The sequence below is a fragment of the Leptonychotes weddellii genome, chromosome X (assembly GCF_054177405.1).
Source record: "Leptonychotes weddellii isolate Sample4059 chromosome X, ASM5417740v2, whole genome shotgun sequence".
Classification (NCBI taxonomy): Eukaryota; Metazoa; Chordata; class Mammalia; order Carnivora; family Phocidae; genus Leptonychotes; species Leptonychotes weddellii.
The window spans coordinates 84343706-84370337 of record NC_138385.1 but is presented as its reverse complement, the minus strand read 5'-3'; the positions used below and the strand labels follow the sequence as shown (position 1 = coordinate 84370337).

At 37.3% G+C, this 26632-nt stretch overlaps 1 protein-coding gene across 1 annotated transcript in view; it reads left to right on the top strand.

Annotated features, from left to right (window-relative positions):
- Nucleotides 1-19365, top strand: part of LOC145717739 (interleukin-1 receptor accessory protein-like 1) — a 952714-nt gene extending 933349 nt beyond the window's left edge. The window contains exon 6 of the mRNA XM_081807968.1: nt 19283-19365. Within this exon, the coding sequence (XP_081664094.1) occupies nt 19283-19365 (83 nt within the window). The remainder of the gene's footprint in view (nt 1-19282) is intronic.
- The last annotated feature ends 7267 nt before the right edge of the window (nt 19366-26632 follow it).

Here is a 26632-nt window from a genome sequence, read left to right as displayed (position 1 = left end):
TGTGGTTGGCTCCCTCCATCATTATCCTGCTTGCCTTTGAGACAGGACTTTGTATACAGTGGGTTTTCTTAGCTGGTTGATTCCTGTAATCGCCGGACTCTGTGCACTATGTGACGTGTCTCACAATTACGTGTGCCTAGTGATTTTCAGGTACTCTCACATGTACACACAAAAGATGTGCTGATGATAGCAGTGACTTTGCAGAGTGATCTTTTCGTCATAATTAGCATTTGAAAAATCTCTGAGTTGAAATACACAATCCCACGTGGCTTTGATGCTTCTGTAGTTAAGAAGGGCAGGAACAGCCTTGGGAAACTCTTGCTGACTTGGCAGCATGAAGCACGGCACGTGCACCTGCGGATGAACAGAAAAGCAAGCTGATTTCATTCCCTTTACCGCCACTATCCTACAGGGACTGGCTGTTCAGTCACTTACTCATGTTGTCAGAGCTGACCCTTAAAGACAGTTCACCTGGCTAAAACTCAGTTGTCTTGCGCCCAAAGGATGAGATACGAATCTGAGGTGGCCGGGGTTTTAAGGCAAGGAGCTGTATTATAGGTTGCTGGCATTCTGCAGGCTCTTAGGAGCACACTGTTAGGCATTCAGGTATCAGAAGGATCTTGGAAAATCTGCTCAGCCCCTGGCATCTTTTCGGCCGTTCTAGATGTCTCATCCAGCTGTGCAGTGAGAAGAAATGAAGCTGAAGAGGCGTCGGTGTAGACGTTGCCAGACAGTGTGCGCATTATCTGTACTCATGTGGAAGGCTGCCTTGCTGTGTCTGTCTAAGGCTGTCAGAAAGATTGATTCTTGAAATATTTCTGAAAAAAATGCTAAGTACTAGCTCCTTTGGGTATTTACCCAGGGGCATTGTGGCTGCGTGGCACTCTTTCTCTGATTTGTGTCTCTGTCAGCAGCCGAGAGGAGGGAGGTTCAGACCCAGAGTGGGGCCCTTGCTTCCCGGTATTCTCATCTAGCCCATGGTTTTAAATACTCTCTGCATTGCTAATGACTCCTAAATTTATATCTCTGGTCCTGATGTCATCCCTAAATCATAGACCCATGTATCCGACTGCCTACCCAGTAGCTCAGATTTGATGCCTAAGAGGTATCACACTTAAATTGAGCAAAACCAAACTCCTGATCTCTCCTCCCATATACGCCCCCAACTGCTCCTCCCACGATCTTCCCAGAGCAGTAAATGGCATCACCCTGCTTATGGTTGCTCCAGCCAGAACCTTGCATCATCCTTGACCCCTCCCTTCAGCTCAGGTCCCACATCGCAAGGCTCCACCTTGAAAGTAGATTTAGTACATGAACACTTCTCAGCCACCTGCCACCGCTGCCTTAATCCAAGCCAACAGCAGATCTCATCTGGACTGTTGTAATTGCCTTCAATTGCCTTCTTTTTTTTTTTTTTTTTTTTTTTAAAGATTTTATTTATTTATTTGACAGAGAGAGACACAGCGAGAGAGGGAACACAAGCAGGGGGAGAGGGAGAGGGAGAAGCAGGCTTCCCGCGGAGCAGGGAGCCCGATGTGGGACTCGATCCCAGGACCCTGGGATCATGACCTGAGCCGAAGGCAGGCGCTTAACGACTGAGCCACCCAGGCGCCCCATCAATTGCCTTCTAACACACCAGCCTGCTTCTCCCATCTTCCTGCTTTCTCCTGTATTTTCCCACAGCAGCAAAAGTGAATCCTAAAACCCAAATGAGATCATGTTATTCTCTGTTCAGAAATCACCAGTGACCTTCAAACCCAAGGTCCAAACCAAATCTACTTTTTCCTTAGCTCAGTTCCTCAACTCATTCATCTGTATATAGTGGCCTCTTCACTGCTCCTCGAGTATTCCAAGCTTGGTCCCACCTAAGTGTTTTTGAACTTGCTCTTCTCTTTGCCCAGAATGCTCTTCTCCTAGATACTGGCATGTCCTGTTTCCTCACTTCCTTTAGGTATCTCTGAAATGTCTCCTTACCAGTAAGATTTCCCCCTCACCAGCCTTTATAAAATAGAGCTCTGTTCTCAATGTTGTCTTACCTTGCTGTGTTTTCTTATTGGCCGCTATGACCCCACAGTGTCTTTCTCCCCTACAGGCAGGCTTTGTTTTGCTCACTGCCAATCCTCTAGCCCTACAAACAGTGCCTGGTGAACAGAGGTCTTCAGTGAGTGATTGTGGAAGGCACACCAACATGAGTCTTCTACCTGTATCCACGCCAGCTGTAATGGGGCACTTAGACTACCTGATTCCTTTTTAATTTTCATGAGAATAGCTCCATGGTATACTTAGCTTTTCGGTAGAAAAGCCCATTAAAATCCAAGACCTCACAGAGCTCATTTCTCCATCTCTGAATTGACTAGTCCATGAAACACATGCTTCTAGAAACCGGGGATGTGGAAAGAAGGTCTTGCCTTCCTTGGATGGGCTAGCACTTAGTGCCATAGCGATAGTGCCGGGATAACAAAGAATTGTGCAATTTTAGAGAATCATGATAAAGAAAAGACATTTCCCGTATCTGGGGGCAAAACTTGAAAGTTCACAAATACATTAGTGCTAAGAATTTCTTAGACTTGCCCTTTGCTTGTCAAATAAGTGCAATGTCTGCTTCATCTTCTGCGTCTACCACCACCAATTCACCTTACATTTTCTTCCTCCTCTTTTTGTTTTAAAGACATTTTATGCTTCTTTTGTCTTAAGAAACCTTTCCTAACATTTCTGAAATTCCATTTTATGATCTAGTTAGAGTTCAGAAGTGAGAGGGCAGTTTTCTTTGATGTTGCCCGTGAGTTTACTGGTTCTTTGGGGCGCTGGAACCATGGAATTCATTATCAGTGTTGTCATAACACCCAGCAGAGGCCTTGCCTGCAGTACACAATCAATGATACTTATTAGTGTGGGTTTTAGCCTTCTTCAAATATCTTTGACATTATGATTACCTGTTTTTAATTAGAAATACACACCTGATTAGCAGTTGTTTTTCAAGATATACTTCTCTGTACACTGTACAGAGCCACTGTACTTCTCTGATGATACTGGACTGGATTTTAACTAAAGCACAGCTTTTCATCAGCTGTACAGTGACACATTCCTGTACCCCAAACAGATTGCAGGTGTGCTAAGATAATAACTCCTCTATGCTCTCAAGGGCAGCTGGAGCCCCTAGACCAATCTGTTCTTTTTGCTCATTGATGTACAGTTGACATATACTATTATATTAGTTTCAGGTGTATAACACAGTGATTCAACAATTATATGCATCACAAAATGCTTACCATGATAAGTGTAGTTACCAATGACTTCTGACCACAAGACTGTTTACCCCAGAGTGCCCTACAGATATAATTTCCAAATGTCTCTGGGCATTAGAAAGGTTGAGAGTAACTCGAGTCCAGCACTGCCTCATAGAACTTTCTGCAGTAATTGAAATGTTCCAGATCTGCCTGTCCAGTAAGGTAATCACAGGACATATGTGGTTATTGAACTCTTCAAATGTGGCTAGTGCAACTTAGAGTAGCAGCTACCATACTGGACAGTGCAGCTAGAGATTAAACTCTGAGCTATATAGGGGTGGCTCAGTCAGTTGGGCGTCCAACTCTTGGTTTGGGCTCAGGTCAAGATCTCAGGGTCATGGAATTGAGCCCCGTGTCAGGCTCTGTGCTCAGTGCAGGGTCTGCTTGTCTTCCTCCTCCTCCTCCTTCTCCCCCCCCTTTCTCTCCCTCTCTCTCATAAATGAATTTTTAAGAATCTTTTAAAATAAAAAACTCTAAACTATATAATCTATTAGGAACCAAAGATGAAAAATAAGCACAATTTGGCAGTTTATCAGGCTCAACAAATATTAATTTGGAGTGTTAGCGACTCATAGTGGGACCAGCAGACACGAATAAATTAATAGAGCACTAACTTAAGAATACAGGCATCAAAGTAGACCTCATCTCTTAATATGGCTCACATAGTTGGGTACTTGCTTGTTGACTCTAGCTGTGTTCTCTTTCTCTCTTGTTTTCTCTTCGTTTGATTATGTGTGAATGACAGTGCTGTTGCCTGAAAGTGACTTCAAAGTCATCCCTGCAGGCCTTACCTTATTGAGTTCAGGTGAATTGTGGTATCTACATTGTTCTTCTAATGGGGCCTGAAGCAATCTAATAATTTGCCTTTGGGTCCTATGGACCATGTGGTGTTTACTACCCACTGCTCCATCTTAAATGATGTGACAGTCACTGATTGTGATTGAGCACTAAACACAGTGCTCTGTGTTTAGCGATGCTTCTGCTAGGTTAATCAGTATGGAATTAGCTATTGCTTGCAGCCATTGTCTTTGAAGCATTGTTTCATCCAGGCAAGAGCTTTCTGGAATATGTAGATTTGTGAATCAAAATTCACAACCTAATTCCAGTTTACCATGAGAAGAAACAGGTCAGACAGCCTAGTGTTTATTCATAAATTATTCCTAGGAGGTGATTAGTATCTGGCCTTCACCTCATGATTCCTACATTTGTTAATTCTTTCAATAAAATGTTCTCAAGAGGACTCTGATCCCTGTGTCCCACTGCCTCGTTAATCTCTTCTGCTGATATCGAGTCCAGCTCGCTTTCTATATTCATGCCGTTCCCCCTTTTTGGAATGACCCATCCCTCCTTTCTTCTCAGGGATAGTTTAGCCTTGTTTCTGAAGGCATTTAAATCCCCAATAGTGGTATTAATACGCACTAACGTTTATGGAGTGCATTTTTTGTGCTAGGCATAATACCAGACACCCTTATGTTCATTTAAACTTCACAACAAGCCTTTAGAAATCTGTTTTTTTTTCCCAAGAAATATATTTAACCTACTTTACACATGAGGAAACTGAGTTTCGAACTTGTGAATCACTTTGCATACAACAATTCTGTAACAAAGCAGGGTCAAGGTTTGCACCTCAGACTTCCTGACCCTAAAGCTTTTGATTTTTCCATTGCAAATAAAGGAGACAAAGAGGTCTGTTAAAGAAGTCTACTAAAGGAGTCTGTTAATTAGTCACCTTGTACTGGGAACATACTTTGTGGCTTTATGGCTTGCTTATTTGGCCTCTTGATTTCCAAGTCTTGTCTTCATTGTGCTGTCGTCTTCCTACCGTATGGTGTATACCTGTACCAACAAAACCAGTTATTTGCCAAGTGTGTGAGAGAGAGTATGGTAGATGGGGAAAGTCTTGGTCCTTTGTGGGCAGCCTGGTCCAGGTACATTTATCTACTGCACCTATTACAGGCCCTTCACTCTTGAATCTCTCTGATTCATATCTTACCTCTTCCATCCCTTAACTTACAACAGCATCACCCGTGGCCAGGACTATGTAGTTCACCTTACTGTTAAGTAGTATCTTTCATTCATTGTTGAATTATTCATCATGCCTTTTCAGCCAGAGTGTAAATTACTTGTGTGTGGATATCTCGTTTTGTCCTTATTCGGCCTGGCCCTGTGGCATCAGCCCAAATGCTAGGCCAGTCACTGGCAGTTCTTACATATTGCTGATTGAGTGAGTGATTATCTTCAGTTGTACGTTATAAGTAGACAAAAAGAGAAATGAGAAAATTAAAAGTTATTCCCCAGAGATGAGTAGCATAGCTGAATATACTAACTCGTGGTCCTAAATCACTTAAAGGATGACATACTTCTCATAGAACTATACAAATAGCTGGTACTTAATATTTTTGAAAGGATATTAATAGTTATTTTCTGGATTCATGTAGTCTATTTTCTAGATGGGTAAGTTTTTTAAAGTAACTGAAGCTTATCTCATTGACCAAAAATGTATTTTTAATGAACAGTTTTTAATGCAAATCTTTAGGAAAAAGGAGCATATAATTACTGTCTTTTAAAATAGAATGCATGAGGGACGCCTGGGTGGCTCATTCGTTAGGCCTCTGCCTTCAGCTCAGGTCATGATCTCAGGGTCCTAGAATCGAGCCCCACATTGGGCTCTCTGCTCAGCAGGAAGCCTGCTTCTCCCTCTCCCACTCCTGCTGCTTGTGTTCTCTCTCTTGCTATCTCTCTGTCAAAAAATAAATAAAATCTTTAAAAAATAATTAAATAAAATAGAATGCATGAAATATAATGAAATCTTTCCTTGACTAGTCATTCAAAGAATTTTTTTGAGCATTCACTATGTTCTACCTGTTATGGAAAATACTAAAAACATTAGTGGCATGAAGGTTAAAAAAATTTTTTTTAAACCACCATACTCTGGACTCCAGGAACCAGACTGAGGGTTATAGAAGGGAAGGGGGGTGGAGGAATAGGGTAACCGGATGATGGGTATTAAGGAGGGCATGTGTGGTGATGACCACTGGGTGTTATATGCAACTAATGAATCATTGAATACTAGAAAAATAAATAATAAAATAAAATAAAATAAACCATACTCCCTATTCTCAGTGAGTCTATAGTCTCAAGGAGAAGTCAGATGTATAGAAGGAAAAGTTACAACCCAGCGTGTAAAGACTGGACAGAGGTAAGGAGGTAGTGTTTTGGGGCCTCATCAGGAGTCAGGAAACTTTACCTAAGAATTAATATCTTTGGTGGTTATGGAAGGTGAGTTAGGATGTAAAGAATGATGTGGCCTTCCAGAAGGATCGATGGAGGCACGTTCCAAAAGAATCCAAGAGAATGGTGAACTAGGGAAAGGGTGGGGTATTCACTGTGTTTGTTACAGAACAGCCTGAGGCCAGTTCTAGACTTTAAATGAGCATAAAAAAAAAATCACATCAGATCATGTTATTTCCCTGCTTGCGTTGGTCCTGTATCAGTTACTGAATGACAGTCTTAGCTTGCTGAAGTGTAAGAAATACAAGCAAGCCCAGACCAGATGAGCAAAACCACATATTTAGCCTGTAGTTGACCACAGATGCACCAGCAAAGATCTTTCTGGCTTGGGCCAGATTGGTTGAACCTCCCAGCCATCTTGTAGACTTAAAAATAATAAATGGCGTTATACGAAAACAATGGATCATGGATCACTACTACATCAAAAACTAATGATGTATGGTGACTAACATAACATAACAAAATAAAATTTAAAAATAATAATAATAATAAATGGCCACTATTTTAAGCTACTAAGATACAGGGTAATTTATAACTCAGTATTATTTAACTGATAAATTGTGTTAGTGTTCTTCAAATTTTTTCCTAAAGTAAAATGCCTTTGCTATATTTATTATAAACAAAGAAATGTGAAGATGTAATAGAAACAAATTTTGCTGAGCAAAGAGAGCCCTGGTATTGCTTTGAGCTGGCATAGATGCAATTCAGTTTCATTTCATTTCTTGTTATATACTTGGCTCGAAATTTATAATTTATACTCCACAATATGGACATATGTAGATGTATGCACATATTCATGCTATATAACACTCAAAAAATTTATGAAATCCTAAAGTTTTCATATCCATAACATTTAAAAAAAATTTTTGTTTTGGACAATTTCAAGCATAACAGACACAAAAATAGAGAGAATAGCATCATGAAATTCCATGCAGCCATCACTCAGCTTGAGTAATTATCGACATTTGGTGTATGTTGCTGTTTGTAACAGGTTTTTGTTGTTTCTTTTCTTTTCTCTTCTTTTCGTTTCCTTTGAGGATATGAATGGTGTTCAGTGCAACTAAGAAGAAATTCGCAGTTTGTTCCTGCTTTGCTGAAACGAAAATTCTTAAAATGACTAACCTCAGTTTGTTGCCAAGTAACTCTTGGCTATGCACTGATAGCAAAAGTAATATAACAGCATTCGTAGCATAATTAGATTTGAATAGCAAGTTTTATTTAAAGAGTGCCTGATCTTATTGCTCATAGGCATGCTTTCCTTTCTTGTTTTTTGTTTTCGGTAGTAATCACGTTTTTAATGACTTGTGATAGGCTTTCGTTTTATGAAACAATAGAAAACTGCCATAGGAACTTTTTAGTAGGCTTTTAGACATGTTGAAGCTGCTTAAAATCCATTTAGGTAGGAGGTTATTATTTGTTAAATAATTGTTTTTATAAAATGACTTCTGCAAAAAACATAATCCCCAACAGCGTTACTTGGATGATGATAACAAATAATCTAAACAGGAAAACATGGTGATGAAGTAGTAAGTCACAGCTGCTCCATTTGTTGAGTGAATGAATGGGAATTTAGGGTTCTGTTTTTTCACTCTACCCAGAATAGAGAAAATGAAATGCTTTTTCTTTGGTCTGCCTTCCAGATATATTTTTGGGTAAGGAAGGAAGGATGTATGAGATGAAAGGAGGGAGGGAGAGGAGAAGGCAAAAGGAAGGGAGGAGGAAAAAGAAAATGGAAGGGAGAGAGGGTAGAGAGCAAGAAGGGAGGGAGGGAGAGAGAGACTAATTATTTGGAGGTATATTTCTTTAAGCAGTAATGCTGTTAAATATGACAGGCAGCCTGTAATTTAACACACAATATTTATCTTACTATTTTATTGGAATTTCAGGGTTCCAGCTACATATACAGAAGTTAGCTTAAATTCATGGACTATCAAAGGAACTGTACTATCTCCTAGTATAGCCTCATTGTTGACATATGTCAGGAATGTTAAAGCAAGTGCCAAAGTTAAGTATATCAAGATTTGACAAACCTAATTATTGTCCCATAAGAAGCTGAGCACCAATGAAAGTTTAAATCATCTAGAAGAATGCAGTGTAGTAATAGTAGAATTGTTTAATTTATGTTTACACATTTTAAGCAAAAATGATGTTATTTTTATAGGATTTGGACTGTTATAAAATGTCACTCTAAAGGACACCCCTAATATTTTATATAATTACTATGAAAATTTAAAAATTTATATTCATATTCATAAACCTTGAATTTCAATGGAGAACATGCTTATTAAGGTTTATTTTTCTCTTTGGCAACAGTTTTAATGGGATTTTTAGAATGCTCATTTTTTTTTGGTCCACTATCATCATGAGATCCTCAAATTGTATGTCATCACCAAGTCCTGTAACCGTCAAAGCATTCTGCTTATAAGAACCAATGACAGATGTAATCCTCCCTTCCAGTCTTAAGAAAATAGTGTTAGACATACTCAAATTCTACAGTAAAAGCTTCACTATTGTCCAATATGGTTAAATCTTAAAGAGGTCCATGAAACTGACACAGAAGTTTTCGTCTCTCTTTCCGAACATTGTCGAAGTAATGTTTTCCCCCAGTGTATTCCATATCGTCGGAAACTCCAAGGAAAACAAGGCATCTAGTAGAAACTACATTAGAAATCACAAATGTTGAAAAGCAGTCCTGAAAAAAGGCAGGCATGTGACCATTAAAATCGGACAGTGCGGGTTCAAATCTTGACTTCTATCCTCACTGGCTGTTCATTTTGAGAGAAATTTCTAGATCTTTTCATTGCGGCAAACTGATGGTCAAATGAAATAATGTAACTGCACACCCCCAAATATAATGTGTGTTAATTTTTCTATCTATATGCTTATTTTCAATCTTATATTTATGTTATTATGTCTTAAAAGCCTTAAATTTATGCTGAGAGTTAGAGCTAACAACAGGCCAAGTTAATAGTTTGTGACAGAAATTAAACAGACTGTGCTGTGTTAACTTTTAATGATAAATGGAGGTATTACATGGGCTACTTTAATCCCTCCCTGGCTAGCTCCTTTGAATACTTATTGCCACTTACCAAAAAAATTATTTTTAGGATCCTTCCTTTGGTAAACATGTGTTCAGTGATTGCAAACAACTTCCATATTAACTGAAATATAATAGTATTAGGAAGCTTTTGCTGTGAAATAATTCTCTAATGTTTCAACAGCTAAATGTTTTATGATACATTAGAATTGTTTTTGCAGTTCTGGAATGCCTCTGCTATTCTGCATTAAATGGTTTATTCTTTGTCTTTAGAGAAGAACCTCTTTTAAAAAAAAAAAAAGATTATTTATTTTGAGAGAGTAAGTGTAGAGAAGAACCTCTTTTTTTTTAAAGATTTATTTATTTTTATTTATTTATTTTTTTTTAAAGATTTATTTATTTTTATTTATTTATTTATTTTTAAAGATTTTATTTATTCATTTGACAGAGAGAGAGAGAGAGAGAGACAGCGAGAGAGGGAACACAAGCAGAGGGAGTAGGAGAGGGAGAAGCAGGCTTCCCAAGGAGCAGGGAGGCCGATTTGGGGCTCGATCCCAGGACCCCTGGACCATGACCCGAGCTGAAGGCAGACGCTTAACGACTGAGCCACCCAGGTGCCCCTATTTATTTATTTTGAGAGAGTGAGTGGGATGGGGGTAGAGCGAGAGAGAGAATCTCCAGAAGACTCCCTGCCGAGCATGGAGCCTGATGTAGGGCTCGATCCCATTACCCTGAGATCATGACCTGAGCTGAAACCAAGAGTCAAACACTCAACTGACTGAGCCACCCAGGCATCCCTAGAGAAGAACCTCTTAATTTTTAGTTGTTGGGGTGGGGGCAAGAGGCCTCGGTGGCGGTCATTCTTTCTATGAGGGTTTAGAAGGAGGAAGAGAAGGTTATTCTTTCTTTACATAGAGTCTTAATTAATTCTTCTCATTTGGCCTCTCATCTCTCCCCTGCACCCTCTCATACTTGCCCTTTCTGGGTTCTAAGCCTATGCAGTTTCATACACCCCCATGGCTTCCTTCTTGGCTGTGGTCCGGGTAGCCCAGACTGCATTGTCCTGCAGTTTCATCAGTCCCCATGTTTTTGATAGCTTTTTGTCTACCAGAAAATTGAAATCTCTTGTCCAACTCAGGCTTAAAATATAGATAATAAAACCACTTTTAATATACGGTTATCATATAGCACGGTTTCTCAACCTTAGCACTCTTGATATCTGGGATGGGATAATTCTTGTGGGGATCCTTCCTGTACGTTGTAGGAAGTTAAGCGGCATCCCTTGTCAAGCGGCACCCCCTCCCACCAGCTGTGACAACCCCAGTTGAGAACCACTTTCAGAAGACCTTATCAGTGAGTAAATGTGCAAGATTCTGTATCATGAAGAAAAAGCCAAGAAACGCAAATATCTTCTGCATTGAAGTACAGTATAAATAAACCAACCTAATATAATCTGGAAGGCCATTAAATTGCATTACACTATGCTATGGAAATGTAATGTCTTATTTTGATAGTCCAGGCCAAGCAGATAATTAAAAATTTTCTGATTTTTAGTAGTAACATGATGCCTTTTGTCTTTTCCACAATTTTTCTTTAATAAGCATTTCCAAATATCCTGGGATTTCTAATTTTCATTTCTTAAAGACCTTTCATCCACTAATAGAAAAAGGAAAAAAAAGATATGCTATGATAATTTTGTTCACTTTCTCATTGCTAGGGAAGAGATGCTTTCCCTCACAGGACAGACAATTTTTTGGAATCAACTGTTTCCCCTAAAAGCTAATTGGTGACAACATGTTAATTTTTTCCTTTCCTGTCAACAGAAGTCGAAAGAGTAGTTGGCATGCTCACCTCCCTGATTATAGCTATTACATCAATCAGCATCCTTTTTCTAGTGTTCATCATAATTCCTCTAGATAATTATGTATTGTTCCAGTTTTCTCACCACTGTGTTTCACTTTAGCTTCGACTACACTCAAATTTATTTAAAATGGTTGAAATGGGTCATGCAATCAGTTAGAATTCATCCCACAACATTTATGCAAAATCCACTGCAGCAATTGTTTTTAAAATAATTCTTAAAAATATTAAACCGCCTTTATTCCATCTACCCATGCTCTCTTTTGCTTGCCCTCCATATTTTTCTCAGCTCATTTGGTCAGAATGAGGGTGCAGTCAGTGACTGAATGAGATCTGAGGTCAGCATGAGTCTGGGCTTGGCAAGCAAGGCTGCTCACACTGGAAGCTGGGGCTTAAGAGACCATTGCAGAAGGTGGCAAATGAATAAAGAATCTGAGCCCTAATATTAGCTCCATGTTAATTAACTTTTTTATGATACTCTTGAGTGATTCTATTTTAAAAACAGTTATTCAATGAATATAATCTCTTCATTGTTTATGTTACCTGGGAGGTTTATGTAGAGATTGGAAAAGCGATTAAACATAAATTCCATTGCTCCTATGATAGAATAGTACTTTATAATAAATATTTTTTAAATAAGAAAAACTAAATTAAACATGATGATATTAAATTTGCCAATTGAATATGTTCCACATATCATTGCACCAAGGGAGTACTGGAGGACTGTTTTTAATATCTTGGCTAACATGGCTCTGATTCTATTAATCAAAAACAAATTCAGGGGCATACATTTTTTATATTATGCATGATATTAAAGCAAAATGGGACAGAGATTAGCCAGAGTTTATCTCATGATAAGTTAATATGGCATTTGCCTTAAGTATGAAACTTTTTTAGACCATTTCCTCAGTCTTTTGGGGGGCTGGAAAGAGAAGATGAGTTATCAGTCAGTGGCTTAAGTTTTCAAAATATAAATGGAAAATCAATAGTAAAATTTTCTAGCCTCTGTGGATAAAAGGAAGTGACTGAATTGATTTATAAAAACTTGTTTCTTGATTCCTATTACCCCCATGAAATTGTCCCCCATATCATTAAATAGCATTGCTATTCATGTATTTGCTCAAGCCCATAACTGGGGATCCCTGGATGCCATATCAAGACCATCAGTAAATTTGGCTAGTTCTGCCTACCAAATAGATACTTAAAGGAAAAAATCCTACCATTTCCGCCACCAAAACCAATGTTGCCTCACCTGTCTGTGGACTGCTTCAGTGCCATTCTTCCTGGTTTGTCTATCTCTACTCTGCCTTGTTATTTATATTAACATATAAATAAAAATAATGGGCTCTCTCCAGAATTCTTCAGGGCATTCTCACTATGTTTAGAATAAAACCCACATCTTTTCCATGTTCTACAAGGCCTGCCGGGCCCATGGCTATCTCTGACCTCATTGCCACTCTTTCCATAGGTCAATATGGCTGTAATGATCTGTGCTATCCCTCACACATGACAGGCACACTTCCATCTCAGGACCTTTGCACTTGTCCTTCCCTCTGCCTGCCATAATCTTCCTCTAGGTATGCACATGGGTGATTTCCTCCCTTCCCACAAATCTGTCTCAAATGATCGCCATCGCAAACGTCCCTGACATTCGTCTCTAAAATAGCACCTGCGTTAGTCTCTTTCTCCTCAGCTGCTTTATTTTTTATAATACTTATAACCACCCACTATTATATTATGCATGTACTCATTTACATGTATATTTTACATCTCCCTCTCTGGACTGCAAGCTCCTTGAAAGCAAGGAATTTTGTCCATCTGGTTCACTGTTATACCCTCTAGCAACTAGGAAAGTGTCTGGCAAAGAGGAGAGGTTTTAAAAATACTTGTTGAATGAATGATTGAACATATTTGTTTTATTTGCATTATAAGCGACATTGATCAAATCATATGAATAAAATATTAAGTATCAAAGCCAGTCAAATGAATTTCTTGATTTACCTGAATACATGCATTTTGATAGATATATTAAGAGTTACATCCTTGAAAGTATTTGCTCTGTCACTTTGACAGGTCTCTTAGATCAGGGTTATCTTCTACGTGGTTTTAGTTTGCTCATAAACAGCTCTCCCTGCAGTTTTCTGCTCAGTTACTTTGCCACTCCTCTTGCTTTGAAGCTTCTGAGGCTCCATGACTCTGTCGTGAGCCACCATAATTGTTTGCAACAGAAAGGAGAAATTTTGTCAACCCCAGTGCATTAGAGATAAATGAAAAATAAAGCACCCCTTTTCCCCCAAATGGCTTTACCCTAGAATATGTTAATATTTTCTCCTGTCCATTCATTTCTTTCCCCCAAGGAACATGGGATTGTGTCTACTTGCCATAGCTCTCACAAGCTCTATGCCCTACTGTTAGAAACTAATGTTAAAACATTCCAGGCCAAGGGAGCCTGTGTGGCTCAGTCCATTGGGCATCCCACTCTTGATTTCAGCTTAGGTCATGATCTCAGAGTTGTGAGATCGAGCCCTGTTTGGGGCTCCATACTCAGGATGGGGTCTGCATGAGATTCTCTCTCTCTCTCCCCCCCGCCCCTCCCCCCACTCACATACTAAATAGATAGATAGATAGATAGATAGATAGATAGATAGATAGATAGGTAGATAAAATCTTTAAAAAAAATTCCAGGCCAAAGAAAGCAGAACTAAAATCCCATTCTGAGTCATTGAAGCTCTGTGGTTAATCCACATTACCTTGACTTGCTAGGAAAATAGGCAGTTGTTTGTCGACTCTTTCAAGTTAAAAAAATATATATGCAGACAACAAAACAAACAGAAACCATTATAAAATGGGGCATGTTGGTGGGATTGCCACAAAGCATGTTTTGTCATCGGCCCTATAAATCTGTGAATACTGTTTTGTGACCAGATTCAGTTGGTAGATTTAAATGGGGTCAAAAAGAATTCACCTCTGAGTATAGCACTCAGCACAATGCATCATTTATATGCTCTTGTCTCACACATACATGATTCTATGTCTTATTGATCTCTTTCTTTCTGATATAGTCTTACTATTGGTCAGTACTTCATAAATGCTCTTGAAATTGAGTAATAAGTATAGTATGATTATTTATCTAGGTTGTAAGCTCTCTCAGGGTTAAAAGCTGTATTTTGTTCACCTTTGAGTTTTTTTGCAATCTCAGTACATTGTTTGCATATCTAAAAGTCTTCAAAATGGTTTTGTTGAATTGTGTTCTTGAAGACAGATCAGTTCTCCTGTTATGGAAACTAATATAGGAAATATTAATGATTCTTAAATTCAAGATCTAAATGCCTTTTGAACCCTTAGCTAAGCATCCGTATTGTTTTCTTATTAGGCTATATAGAATGTCAAATGCTATTGTCCCATTCTTTGATGGGTATTAGAGCAGATTTATTTTCCATCTGCTATATTCAAGCACTTAATCTGTTATCTTACTTAATCTTCACACCAAGCCATAAAGGAAAATTATTTATATCACATTCTATATATAAGGAGACTGAGACTCAGAGAGTTTAAATAACTTCTCCAACTTTCCAAATCATCAAGGCAGAGTCAGGAATTATTAGACCTATATCTCCCTGAAAGCTAAGTGTATTATCTTTCTTACTCCACCATAATGCTTTTAAGAAACAAAGCAGTGAAGGCACCAATTAAAATACATTTTGAAAATTGTCTGTGATTTTGAAAGTACAAATTTTGTCCTAGGATTATTATAGGTATCCAAGAAGTATTGAGTATTCTCAGTAATATTTGGGGGAGTAAAATTAAATTTTAGATGAATGGTTGGTCAACAGAGAAAGGTATGCTCATCCTAAATATCTTAACATAACTCTCTTCTGTAAGAACATTAGAAACATTCAAGAATACTGGCCTCATGCCCCTGGTTTGTTGTTACTTTTGTTTTGGAAAGTCAGGATCCTATTTTTCAGTGTTTGATGACCCAAATGTACATGGAATGGGGGAAAAAAGGGAGAGTCTGTATCCCTTCATGATTAATTAGGGAACCTTAACATAGATAAAGAATCAGTCCTACACACAGCTTCATATATGCTGAATTCTAGATGTTTCTCTAACTGGCAGCTGGTAAGCAAAACAAATGTCCTTAAAATTCCCCTTCTACTCTGCAGAACACTTTTGTCAATTGGAGCATCTGAATAATTGGGACAGACCTGTAAGACAGGTGTGTTTTTATTTTAAATAACTGTATCAGCTTTACTGTTGTCAATAGGGTGTTCTGAAGAATAAATCGAGAGCTTAAAAATACTTATGGTGGTAGATAACATAGAAATATTGTAATACATAATTAGCAGAAAAACATTTCTACTTTAATTGTTGTGGGGTTTTTTTAGGTAGATAAAATATGATTAGGATTTAAAATCAACCTGTGCTTCATGTTACTACTGTCAGACTTTCTTTAGTTTTTCAGTGATTTCAGTTTAGTGAGTGTGTCTGTATGTCTTTGTGTGTGTTTGTGGGGGGTGGGGGGGAGAAAGAGAAGGAAAGAGTGTCCCAAAAGGCAAGTTGTTTTCTTGACAATGAAATGTCAGTTGGTCTAGTCATGGTCTGATGCTAATTAGTTTGGTTTTTTTTTTTTATTGTGATCAATTTGTTTGAATTTCCTTGCAGTCCCACCTTTGCCCATGAAGAAAATAAAGGTTTTGTGTGGTGTGTGTGTTCATTTTGTTTGGATATTAACATTCCTGCATTTGTTTGCCAGTTCTGTCTTTTGTCTATTCGATTCAGCTAATCACCATAAAGTGTCAAAAACAACCAAATAATGGATAATTGAGCATATGTCCTTTATTTGTGGTAGCTAAATTGGTCCCCCTCAAATGACTGTGGAGCTGAGCTACATCTTTGCTCTAACGGCACTTCTTTTCACAGTCATTTTGCCATTGTGTCAGATCGGTAGTTCAGCTGTTGTACTCTCTGGAAGTTTCCATTCACTTTTAGCAAAGATAGGTGAATCATATGAGAAGCATGCCTAACTGATAGTGTCAGAGCATAATATCAAAACATGACAGGGACGCGTGGGTGGCTCAGTCAGTTAAGCGTCTGCCTTCGGCTCAGGTCATGATCTCAGGGTCCTGGGATCGAGCCTCACATCAGGCTCCCTGCTCAGTGGGCGGGAAGGGGGTGGGTCTGCTGCTCCCTCTCTGCCCTTCCCCTACTTGTGATCTCTCTCACCAGCTCTGCTCACTTGCTCTCTCTCTCAAATAAAATAAAAATAAATCTTTAAAAAGAACACGGCAGACTGCACAGTAAGAGCACTCTGCTATAGGTTAGAGTTACTTATTTGCACATTTTTGATCTCCTAAGAGGTTGCTCACACCTTGAGGGGAAACCTGCACAAAGCAATAGTACTTGACAGAATTTTCAAGGAGCAGGTAACAAAGAATTGGGAGGAAAGATCTAGCAAGAGCTCTAGCTTCAGCTTGTTCTGTTACCTTTGGCAAGCCAGTTGGGTTTTGTTTTTTTTCTTTGTTTGTTTGTTTTGCACCTAAGATCCTGCATCTCTAAAACAAGGAAGGTGAATCAGCCCAGATTTTTATTTTTTAACTTCTGATTATTGTAAAATGTAAGGGCAGAAACCAGAGCTATCCCAAGCCCCCGTCACAATGCCTAGCACATTATAGTGTTCCCTATACATCAGTTGGGTTGAATTAAAATTTTTTGGTAAAAATCTTAGGTGAAATACTGATGTGTAATATGAATAAAAGCAAAGCTCCTTTTGTCCAGAGAGGGTGGGTGGTACAAGTCAAGCCATGTGGACCACGCTTTATCTCCATCTTCACTTCACCTGCCCAGAGGGGCACTATGGAAATCACAGGGCTTTAGGGAACACAATTTAAAAAATCAAAGGAATTAATAAGCATATAATTTTCTCTGGCTCCAACATTCTTTGATTCCTCTGCTAACTTGGAGTCATCACATAGAGAGTAATATGAAAAGTCTTCAAGATACAACCTTATGCCACAGGGTAGGTGGTGGGTTGAGGTGGAGAACCACAAAACCATTTTATATTCCTGAAACAATGTGCTACATTTGCATTTTATTATCTTTCTCTACAGTTTTGTTCTCTTACTAGAAGTCAGTGTGGGATGTGTTTGAACAAAGAACATTTCTCTCAGCTGCTTTCTGTAACAAACTGTTGAGTTGTCTTCTTATAACTACATAATCACAAAATTTTATAAATTGAGTTAATTTCCTGAATAAGCCAGTTATTTTGATACCATAGTTGCTTTTGAAGTTCACTGAAAGCATATGAGAATCCAAGCCTAGGAAATGTGGCTTTTTGACCTAGTAATGGTGAACTGTTTTGCCAACCTTTAGTGGATAACCTACTTATTTAGCTGGTAGGAGAATAAAAATCTGTAAATCTCAGTGTAGACAAGAAATAAGAGTAAGGTTAATCAGAGATGTCAAATCTTCAAGAAGAATTTTGGAGTGATTTATCTCATCCCATTACCCCAACTTTCCTTTCCCCTCATTCCCGTCCCTGTGTTTGTTAAATGCTAACGAAGATGAATGAATAATGCATTCAATTACTTGCAAATGAAAGCTATTGATCCTCTGTGAGGATCCCAGACCAGGACTCTTAAAACTCATCCCTGTTTTTCTGCACTGGGGGTTCATGATTCATTTGCACAGACTGCGTTTTCTGTTAAAGAGAAATGAAGGTGAGCTGCCGAGGCAGATTGAATTCTCGAATCCTTTGGTGATGAGGACATGTGGCCAAGTCCTGGCACTGCTGTGTAGATCAGCCTTCTAGTTATCACCCAAACTGGCATGGCCTCCTGGCAAGGAAGGAATAAAGCCCTCGGAGTGAAAACATTTAGTTCAGCAGCCCTTAACTGATCATTTCTGTCCTTGTTTCACAGTGGAAGTTGCCTTGACAAGTTTCAAGGGACCTGGGAGATTCAATCAGAGAGGGTGGGGAGGGAGGCTTAATGAGGGAGAACTGTCTGTTTGTCTAAAGTCCAGACAGTCTCGTTTGGCTAGGAATGAAGTCTGCAGTGGGACACCTATCTTCAAGGGGCATCATAATAAAACTCTTAGATCTGTAGGCTGATAACTGATAAATTGATGGGAGCTCAGAGCAGAAATATGTGGAAGCTGAAAAATCAAAGCAGGTATATCATGCAAATTAGCAATAAATGCTACAAAATGTAATGGATAATAGTGATAAGGGGTTTTGAGTAAATGGCAAGTATATAAAATATATTCACAAGTGCAAGCTGCACTTGTACTAATTGAATGCCACACTGCTATCCCTTTAGTGATTACGTGTGTAAGAAATACTTAATCTATTTATTAAGTTAGGGGTTTTGAGGCAGTGTGATCCAGGGTATGGAAACTTGGAAAGGGATTAAGGAAAATAAGACATTATGTCCCCCACATCATCAAAATGCACAATACAGATATCACGTTTAGCTTTAATTAACACAGAGAAAATGTAGGGTACCCTTTAAAATGGAAAACAAGGTGCAAATTGAAAATATTTGATAAAGCACAGTCATATGTTCTTAAGGACTGGCCAATCCTGATTCCAACTTCAACGGTCTCGTGTGACTGTCAATATGGAAGTGTTATATTTGACTCGTGTACAATCTAATAGCTTTTCAGCTCGCCTGAAAAAAAGTCATTACTTGGTAGAATGCTTTGACACACTGCTCTGAGAATGAAAAATATCTGGGAAAATAAAATGTGTTCTATCATTCAGCTCATGCAGTGTTAACTAGAAGTCTGTATTGTTACTGTTTTTCAGCCCCTCTGACTGATAAGCCACCCAAGCTTTTGTATCCTATGGAAAGTAAACTGACAATTCAGGAGACTCAGCTGGGTGAGTAATTCCTTAATTCTGGTTAATAGCCTTTTCTCAATACATTCTGACAGTTAATAAGCCTAGATTGTAACCTGATGTCATCCTCTAAGCCAAACCTGTGTGTATTTAAAGGGAGCAAAATTAGGAAATCCCAGCAAACATGGCCCAATCCATCCCCCACAGTCTGTGCATTAGGACCAAGCTGGACATATGGATGTAAAGACTCAAGTGTTTTTCATATGGTTGTTAGGAAATGAGATGGACTGAAGGTCTTATTGGTGGCATTATACTGTCATTTTATAAGGCTTGAACTGGTTTTACAACTCTTTGACTTATACCGTTAGTACATTAAAACACAATTTTTGAAAATTGGGAGGAAAGGTACAGATTCATTAAGGTAAGTGTCACCGTTACAGTTAAAAATCATTTTTATCTAATCAAATGTAAAGGACATTATGCTATTTTATTTTTAATAAAATGTGAGCAAGTGACTTTTGGTTAAAGGACTAACAGGTTTGGGACATAAGAACATGGACAGAATTGCTTTGGTAAAAATATCCAGTTGTCTACAAATCAGAATTCTAACTTAGTTATCTTAGAATTCAGTCTGGAATTTCCAAATGTGGTGTATCTATATTCAGTATAATTTTAACCATATATTCATGTTTGTTAAGGAATTTTTTCCCACACTCACCATTTCACAGTAAAATACTTTATTATATGCAACTAAAAAGGAATTGATAGACCATCCCTTAAGCTCTCGATGTTATTGTTTTGGGACTGAGAATTTGGATTAAAATTGTAAATCATCTTCAAAATGAAGATTACAGATGTGATCATCTTTAGTAATAGTATATTCAATTTTTTTTGTCATATTCAAATTTATAGTGCAAAAAGATATGGTCTTAGAACCTATGAAATTATTATAGTTAACAGATTTCTAACATTGGAAATATTTACTAACTTTAAGGCATGAACATATGCAAGATTTATACAAGTCAGGGTAGCAGTATGCTTCTTTGATGATAAACCCAAGCCTTTGAATTGATGCCATATACATGCAAGTAGTATTCAAATTGTCATTATTTTGAGATAGAAGACCACAAGCATCATTAAAGCAAAGCTCTATATGAAACAAAGAGATATATTAAAATTGCATCATGCTCTTCACTCCTGTTATGGTATATTAAAGTATATTAGATTTTATTGCTACTTTCTGAGGAAATTTTAAAATGTAAATTCTAAGTGGCCACACTCATATACACATTTCAGTATTCCTAGAAAGATGTATTTCTAAGGAGTTATACAAAACGATATATATATATATATCGGGAAAGAAGAAGTGGTTTATGGTGCCAGTTATCAGTAATGAATATAGTGAAAATGAAATTAATTGTGTCTCTTTACTTGACAACATAATTAAAAGAATACTGTGATTGATGGTTGCCCATTGGGTTTTCTTATATTATCTATTGTTCTCTACATTCTACTAAAATGTTATACAAAATGGAATAATTCGTAAAGCTTTCTTTTTTAAAAAAATTACTTTTTCTTGAACAAAAATTATAAAGACTAATAAATTGGTTTGAAAATATGAAAATTTCTTATACAAATTTGAAGTTTCAGCTGTATATTCATTTGAAGAAAAATAGGCATGTGTGTTAGCAAAATGTTCTGAGAAGTACTATAACTCCTTTATTACCACCGCCAAAAGGAGCATGAGTTCTCTTTAAATACCAGGTAAACTAGAGACATCAACCTGGGCTTTGGATTCTTTTAAACAACTTTTGTTTCATTTTATTTTCTGATTCTGATTGTCAGTGTATAGGATAAATCATTTACTATTTAGGGAAATTTAACCTTAATCCTTGAATTTTTGGAGCAACAGTTGATTTGAAGAAACTACCCTGTTAGTGTTATTACTGCAATAGTATTGGAGTAGATGAATAGCTGATCACAAAGGGTAAGTGCAAATAGAAAGTAATATTAAGGACTGAACAAAAAGATTCCAGATGCCTAAAATATATTTGTTTTCTACAATATGTACTTTGGTTTTTCACCTCCTGGGGATTTAAGTTTTGCCTTTCCAGACTTGAAAAAGCTATCAAATTCAACAGGGTCAAATGTGTTACATCCTAAGAAAGGGGGACTGAATGAAGTTTCATGGGTTGAGAGTCAGGAGGGTGGTCAGGACCAGTAATAGAGAGCCTCTAAGTGGTATGTACTCTTACGAGAAAGTGAGAATCTCCAACAGTTTCACTGGCCAAGAGCTCGGGTGTCAGACTCAGCCCTGTCCTAAATTGGGAAAACTGACGTGAGAGGATAATAAAACTAGTACGTGAGCTACAGTATAAGAACAATAATCAGTAATTATACAAAGCTGAGTTGGTATATGTCTGGCGACCTAACTTGAACATTCTGGCAAAGTTACACATCCATTTTTCCTTGGTAACGGTAAACCCATCAGTTCTCCAGTTTGTCTGTAAATATATAAAACTCATTAATAGTGTCATAGATAAAATCATGAGGTGCACAGAATTGTCTTCATCACCATATTCTCCTTCATCTGCCATTTGTTGGCCGTGCCCACCTTTCCCTTTCCACATCCCTTGTGGCTTCTTTTTCTCCCAGTTCCTTCATCTTCTCAAAACTGGAAAGATTGACAGTAATCATTTAAACTATTCCAGTGTAGAAAGCAAAAGGCACAAAAAAGCAAAGTACTGAGGATGAAAGATAAAATAGTAACTCAATTCATATAAAATATGTAAATTAGTGGGTTTGAATTTTAATCAGTTTTAATGTGGTTACAGCCTAGCATTTCCATTTTAAGTGGCACAAGTGTGTTACTTCACAATGTAAAAAAAAAAGAACTTTGTCCTTTTTAAATAACTTGAAGACATCAGCAAATGTCTGGACAGCACTTTATTGGGTAAAATCCCAGAAATCATGCTGTACAATTCTGAAGGTCAATTCAGGATGTGAGCCTGACTTAGTCCTTTCAGGCTGCGGTAGTTAAGGGAATCAAAAGACAGACACTGTAATCTGGCTGAGCTTGAGCCCTGAGGGTGTCAGTCAGCAATGTGGCCTTCTTGTTATGGCCAGGAACCGATTTTCAGAACCTTCTAGAACAAAGGATGTTATATTTACCATTATTAACAGACTTTCAAAGAGTAGAAATCCATCCCACCGTTGACCTAGTGAGATACATTATACTTTACAACTTAAAATTGACTGAAAATTACCTTTAATTACTCATCTAGACCTGGGTATCACTGCATTTAAATTTTGGTTTTTTGCTTAAAAAATGATTGTACAGGTTAATGGTAGAAATTTTGGAGAATTACAGGAAAGAATCTGCTTCTATTAAATGTTCTCAGAAAATACCCATTTAATGCCTACATGATAGCCATGTGAGTGTCCTATAATTTCATATATATTGCTGGAAACTTGATTTTTTCCAAATTTCATCATTATAAACAGTGATGAAGTGGTCTTTACTTATACATTTTCCCTTAACTTTATAATTATTTCAACAGGTCAAATTCCTAAAAGGAAAAATACTAGGTAAAAACAAATAATTTTATTAAAGTTTCTTGCTATATTTTCAGAATTCTAACCAAAGAAGTTGTATGAACTCTCACCAGAAGTATATAATAGCTATAATAAATTTAAAAAATGTTTAAATTCAACTTGTTTAAACCAAAAAAAAAGTTCATCCATTTCTCCCACTCTCCAGTCCATTGCCTCTTGTAACCACCAGTCTGTTCTCTGAATCTATGAACTTGCTTTTTGTTTCGTTTTGGTTTTTTTTTCCCCTTAGATTCTACATGTAATTACAAGAAAACATACAGTATTTGTTTTTCTCTTTCTGACTTATTTCACTTAGCTTAATACCCTCAAGATCCATCCAGGTTGTCACAAATTGCAAGATTTCAATCTTTTTTATGGCTGAGTAGTATCCCATTGTAGATATCTATATCTCTATCTGTATCTCTATCTATACACACACACACACACACACACACACACACACACACCCACCCACCCCACATCTTCTTTATCCATTCATCCACTGATGGACACTTGGATTGTTTCCATATCTTGACTCTTGAAAACAATGCTGTAATGAACATAGGGATAAAAATCTTTGCAAATTGGTGTTTTCATTATCTTCAAATAAATACCCAGAAGTATCTCAGTGTGGTTTTGATTTGAATATCCCTGATGGCTAATGATGATGAACATTTTTTCATGTGTCTGTTAGCCATTTGTATCTCTTCTGAGATACAAATGTATCACCAGTTAGAATGGCAAAAATTGACAAGGCAAGAAACAACAAATATTGGAGAGGTTGCGGGGAAAGGGGAACCCTCTTACACTGCTGGTGGGAATGCAAGTTGATACAGCCACTTTGGAAAACAGTGTGGAGGTGCCTCAAAAATTTAAAAATAGAGCTACCCTATGACCCAGCAATTGCACTACTGGGTATTTATCCCAAAGACACAGATGTAGTGAAAAGAAGGGCCATATGCACCCTGATGTTCATAGCAGCAATGTCCGCAATAGCCAAACTGTGGAAAGAGCCGAGATGCCCTTCAACAGATGAATGGAAAAGAAGATGTGGTCCATATATACAATGGAATATTACTCAGCCATCAGAAAGGGTGACTACCCAACTTTTACATCAACATGGATGGGACTGGAGGAGATTATGCTAAGTGAACTAAGTCAAGCAGAGAAAGTCAATTATCATATGGTTTCACTTATATGTGGAACATAAAGAATAGCATGGAGGACATTAGAAGGAAGGGAAAAATGATGGGGGGGAATCGGAGGGAGAGATGAACCATGAGAGACTATGGACTCTGAGAAACAAACTGAGGGTTTTAGAGGGGAGGGGGGTGGGGGGATGGGTTAGCCCTGTGATGGGTATTAAGGAGGGCACGTACTGCATGGAGCACTGGGTGGTATACGAAAACAATGAATCGTGGATCACTACATCAAAAACTAATGATGTATTGTATGGTCACTAACATAACATAATAAAATAAAATTTAAAAAAAGTATAAATAAATACCCAGAAGTAGAATTGCTGGATCATATAGTAGTTCTATTTTTAATTTTTTTGAGGACCCTCCATGCTCTTTTCCACAGTGGCTACACCAATTTACATTCCCACCAACAGTGCACAGGGTTTCCTTTTTTCCACATCCTCTCCAACATTTATTATTTGTTGTGTTTTTGATGATAGCCATTCTGACAGGTGTGAGGTGATATCTCAGGATGGTTTTGATTTGCATTTCCCTGATGATTAATAACACTGAGCATCCTTTTATGTTCCATTGGCCATTTGTATGCCTTCTTTGAAAAATGACTATTCAGATCTCTCTCCATTTTTTAAAATCAGATTGGGGGTGTTTCGTTATTATTAAGTTGTTTGAGTTGTTTGTGTATTCTGCATATTAGCTCCTCAGATACATGATCTGTAATTATTTTCTCTGATTCATTAGGTGGCCTTTTTATTTTGTTGGCGGCTTCCTTTGTCATGCAGAAGCTTTTTAGTTTGATGTTATCCCACTTGTATATTTTTGACTTTGTTTCTTTTGCTTTTGGAGTCGGATCCAAAAATTCCATGTCAAAACCGGTGTCAGGGAGCTATGGCCTATGTTTTTCTTTAGAAGTTTTATGATTTCAAGTCTTACATTCAATTTGGTAATCCATTTTGAGTTAATGTTTGTGTATGGTGTAAGATAGTAGTCCAGTTTCATTCTTTAGCTTGTGACTGTCCAGTTTTCCCACCACCATTTATTAAAGAGGCTGTCTTGTTCCCATTGCATATTCTTGGCTTCTTTTTCATAAATTAATTGACAATGTATGTGTGAGATCATTTCAAGCCTCTCTATTCTTTTCCATTGATCTATATGTCTGTTTTTATGCCAATACATATTTTTTAATTACTATAACTTTGTAATATAGTTTGAAATCAGGGAGTATGATGCCTCCAGCTTTGTTCTTTATCAAGATGCCTTTGGCTATCTGTAGTCTTCTATGTTTCCATACAAACTTTAGGATTGTTTGTTCTATTTCTGTGAAAAATGCCTTTGGAATTTTGATAGGGGTTGCATTAAATCTGTATATTGCTTTGGGTAGTTTGCAGATTTTAATAATATTAATTCTTCCAGTCCATGAGCATGGAATACCTTTTTATTTATTTTTTATTTTTTAAATGTTTTTTATTATGTTATGTTAGTCACCATACAGTACATCATTAATTTATCTATTTATTTTTATCTTCTTCAATTTATTTCATTAATGTCTTACATTTTTCAATATACGGGTATTTCACCTGCTTGGTTAAATTTATTCCTAGGTATTTTATTCTTTTTGATACAATTGTAAATGGGATTGTTTTCTTAATTTCTCTTTCTGGTAGTTAATAATTAGTGTATAAAAATGCAACAAATTTCTGTGTATTGACTTTGTATCCTGCAACTTTACTGAATTCATTTATTAGTTCTAACAGATTTTAGAGTTTAGAGTTCTAATGAGTATAATAACTCTTTAATCTTTGGTAAGATTAATAAAATGATACATCTTTGTAACAATGCTTTTGAAGGAAAAGTCAGTTTCCTTTGAAATCAGAATTACTTCTTTCGCTCCCTTCTTACCTCTTTCTCTCACTCTTTACTCATTACATACAGCAGCCTCTCTTTTTTTCAGAATTAGCCACATTTAGAGGGTTTCAAATAAATCTAGTCCATTTAGGTAAAGGAAACCTAATTGAATGTCTACAGTCTCTATTTTCTTCTCTTGCTTATCCTAATACTCATTTGAGTACTTTCTCTAGATTCTGTGTTTCTTAATAAAGTTCATAGTAACTTTGTGATATATCCTGGGCACAGGAAATGCCAATAAATACTAATTGATGACAAGGTATACATGCTACAAAGGGCACACATCTCCAAATTTTCTACAAAGGAAAAAAATGAGACTGAACTAAATAAACTGCCCAATAGTGCTTTTATTTTTCTTTAGTATTTAATATGTTTGTGAAGTTTGTTAAAAAGCAAACACTTCTGTATCTGAGCAAGTAACAAGGATTCACCAATGTTAACATGGAGAGGAAAGTGGTTGATGACAATATTGAAACCTCAAATTTTTAGACATCTGTCCAAGTAAAGGGACATGTAACTTTATCCAATTTAGTTACAGGCTAATTAAAATAAAGTGTCACACTAGAACTTAAGTAGCACATCGTGCCCTGTTATACTGTATTATAGCTTGCAGAATTTT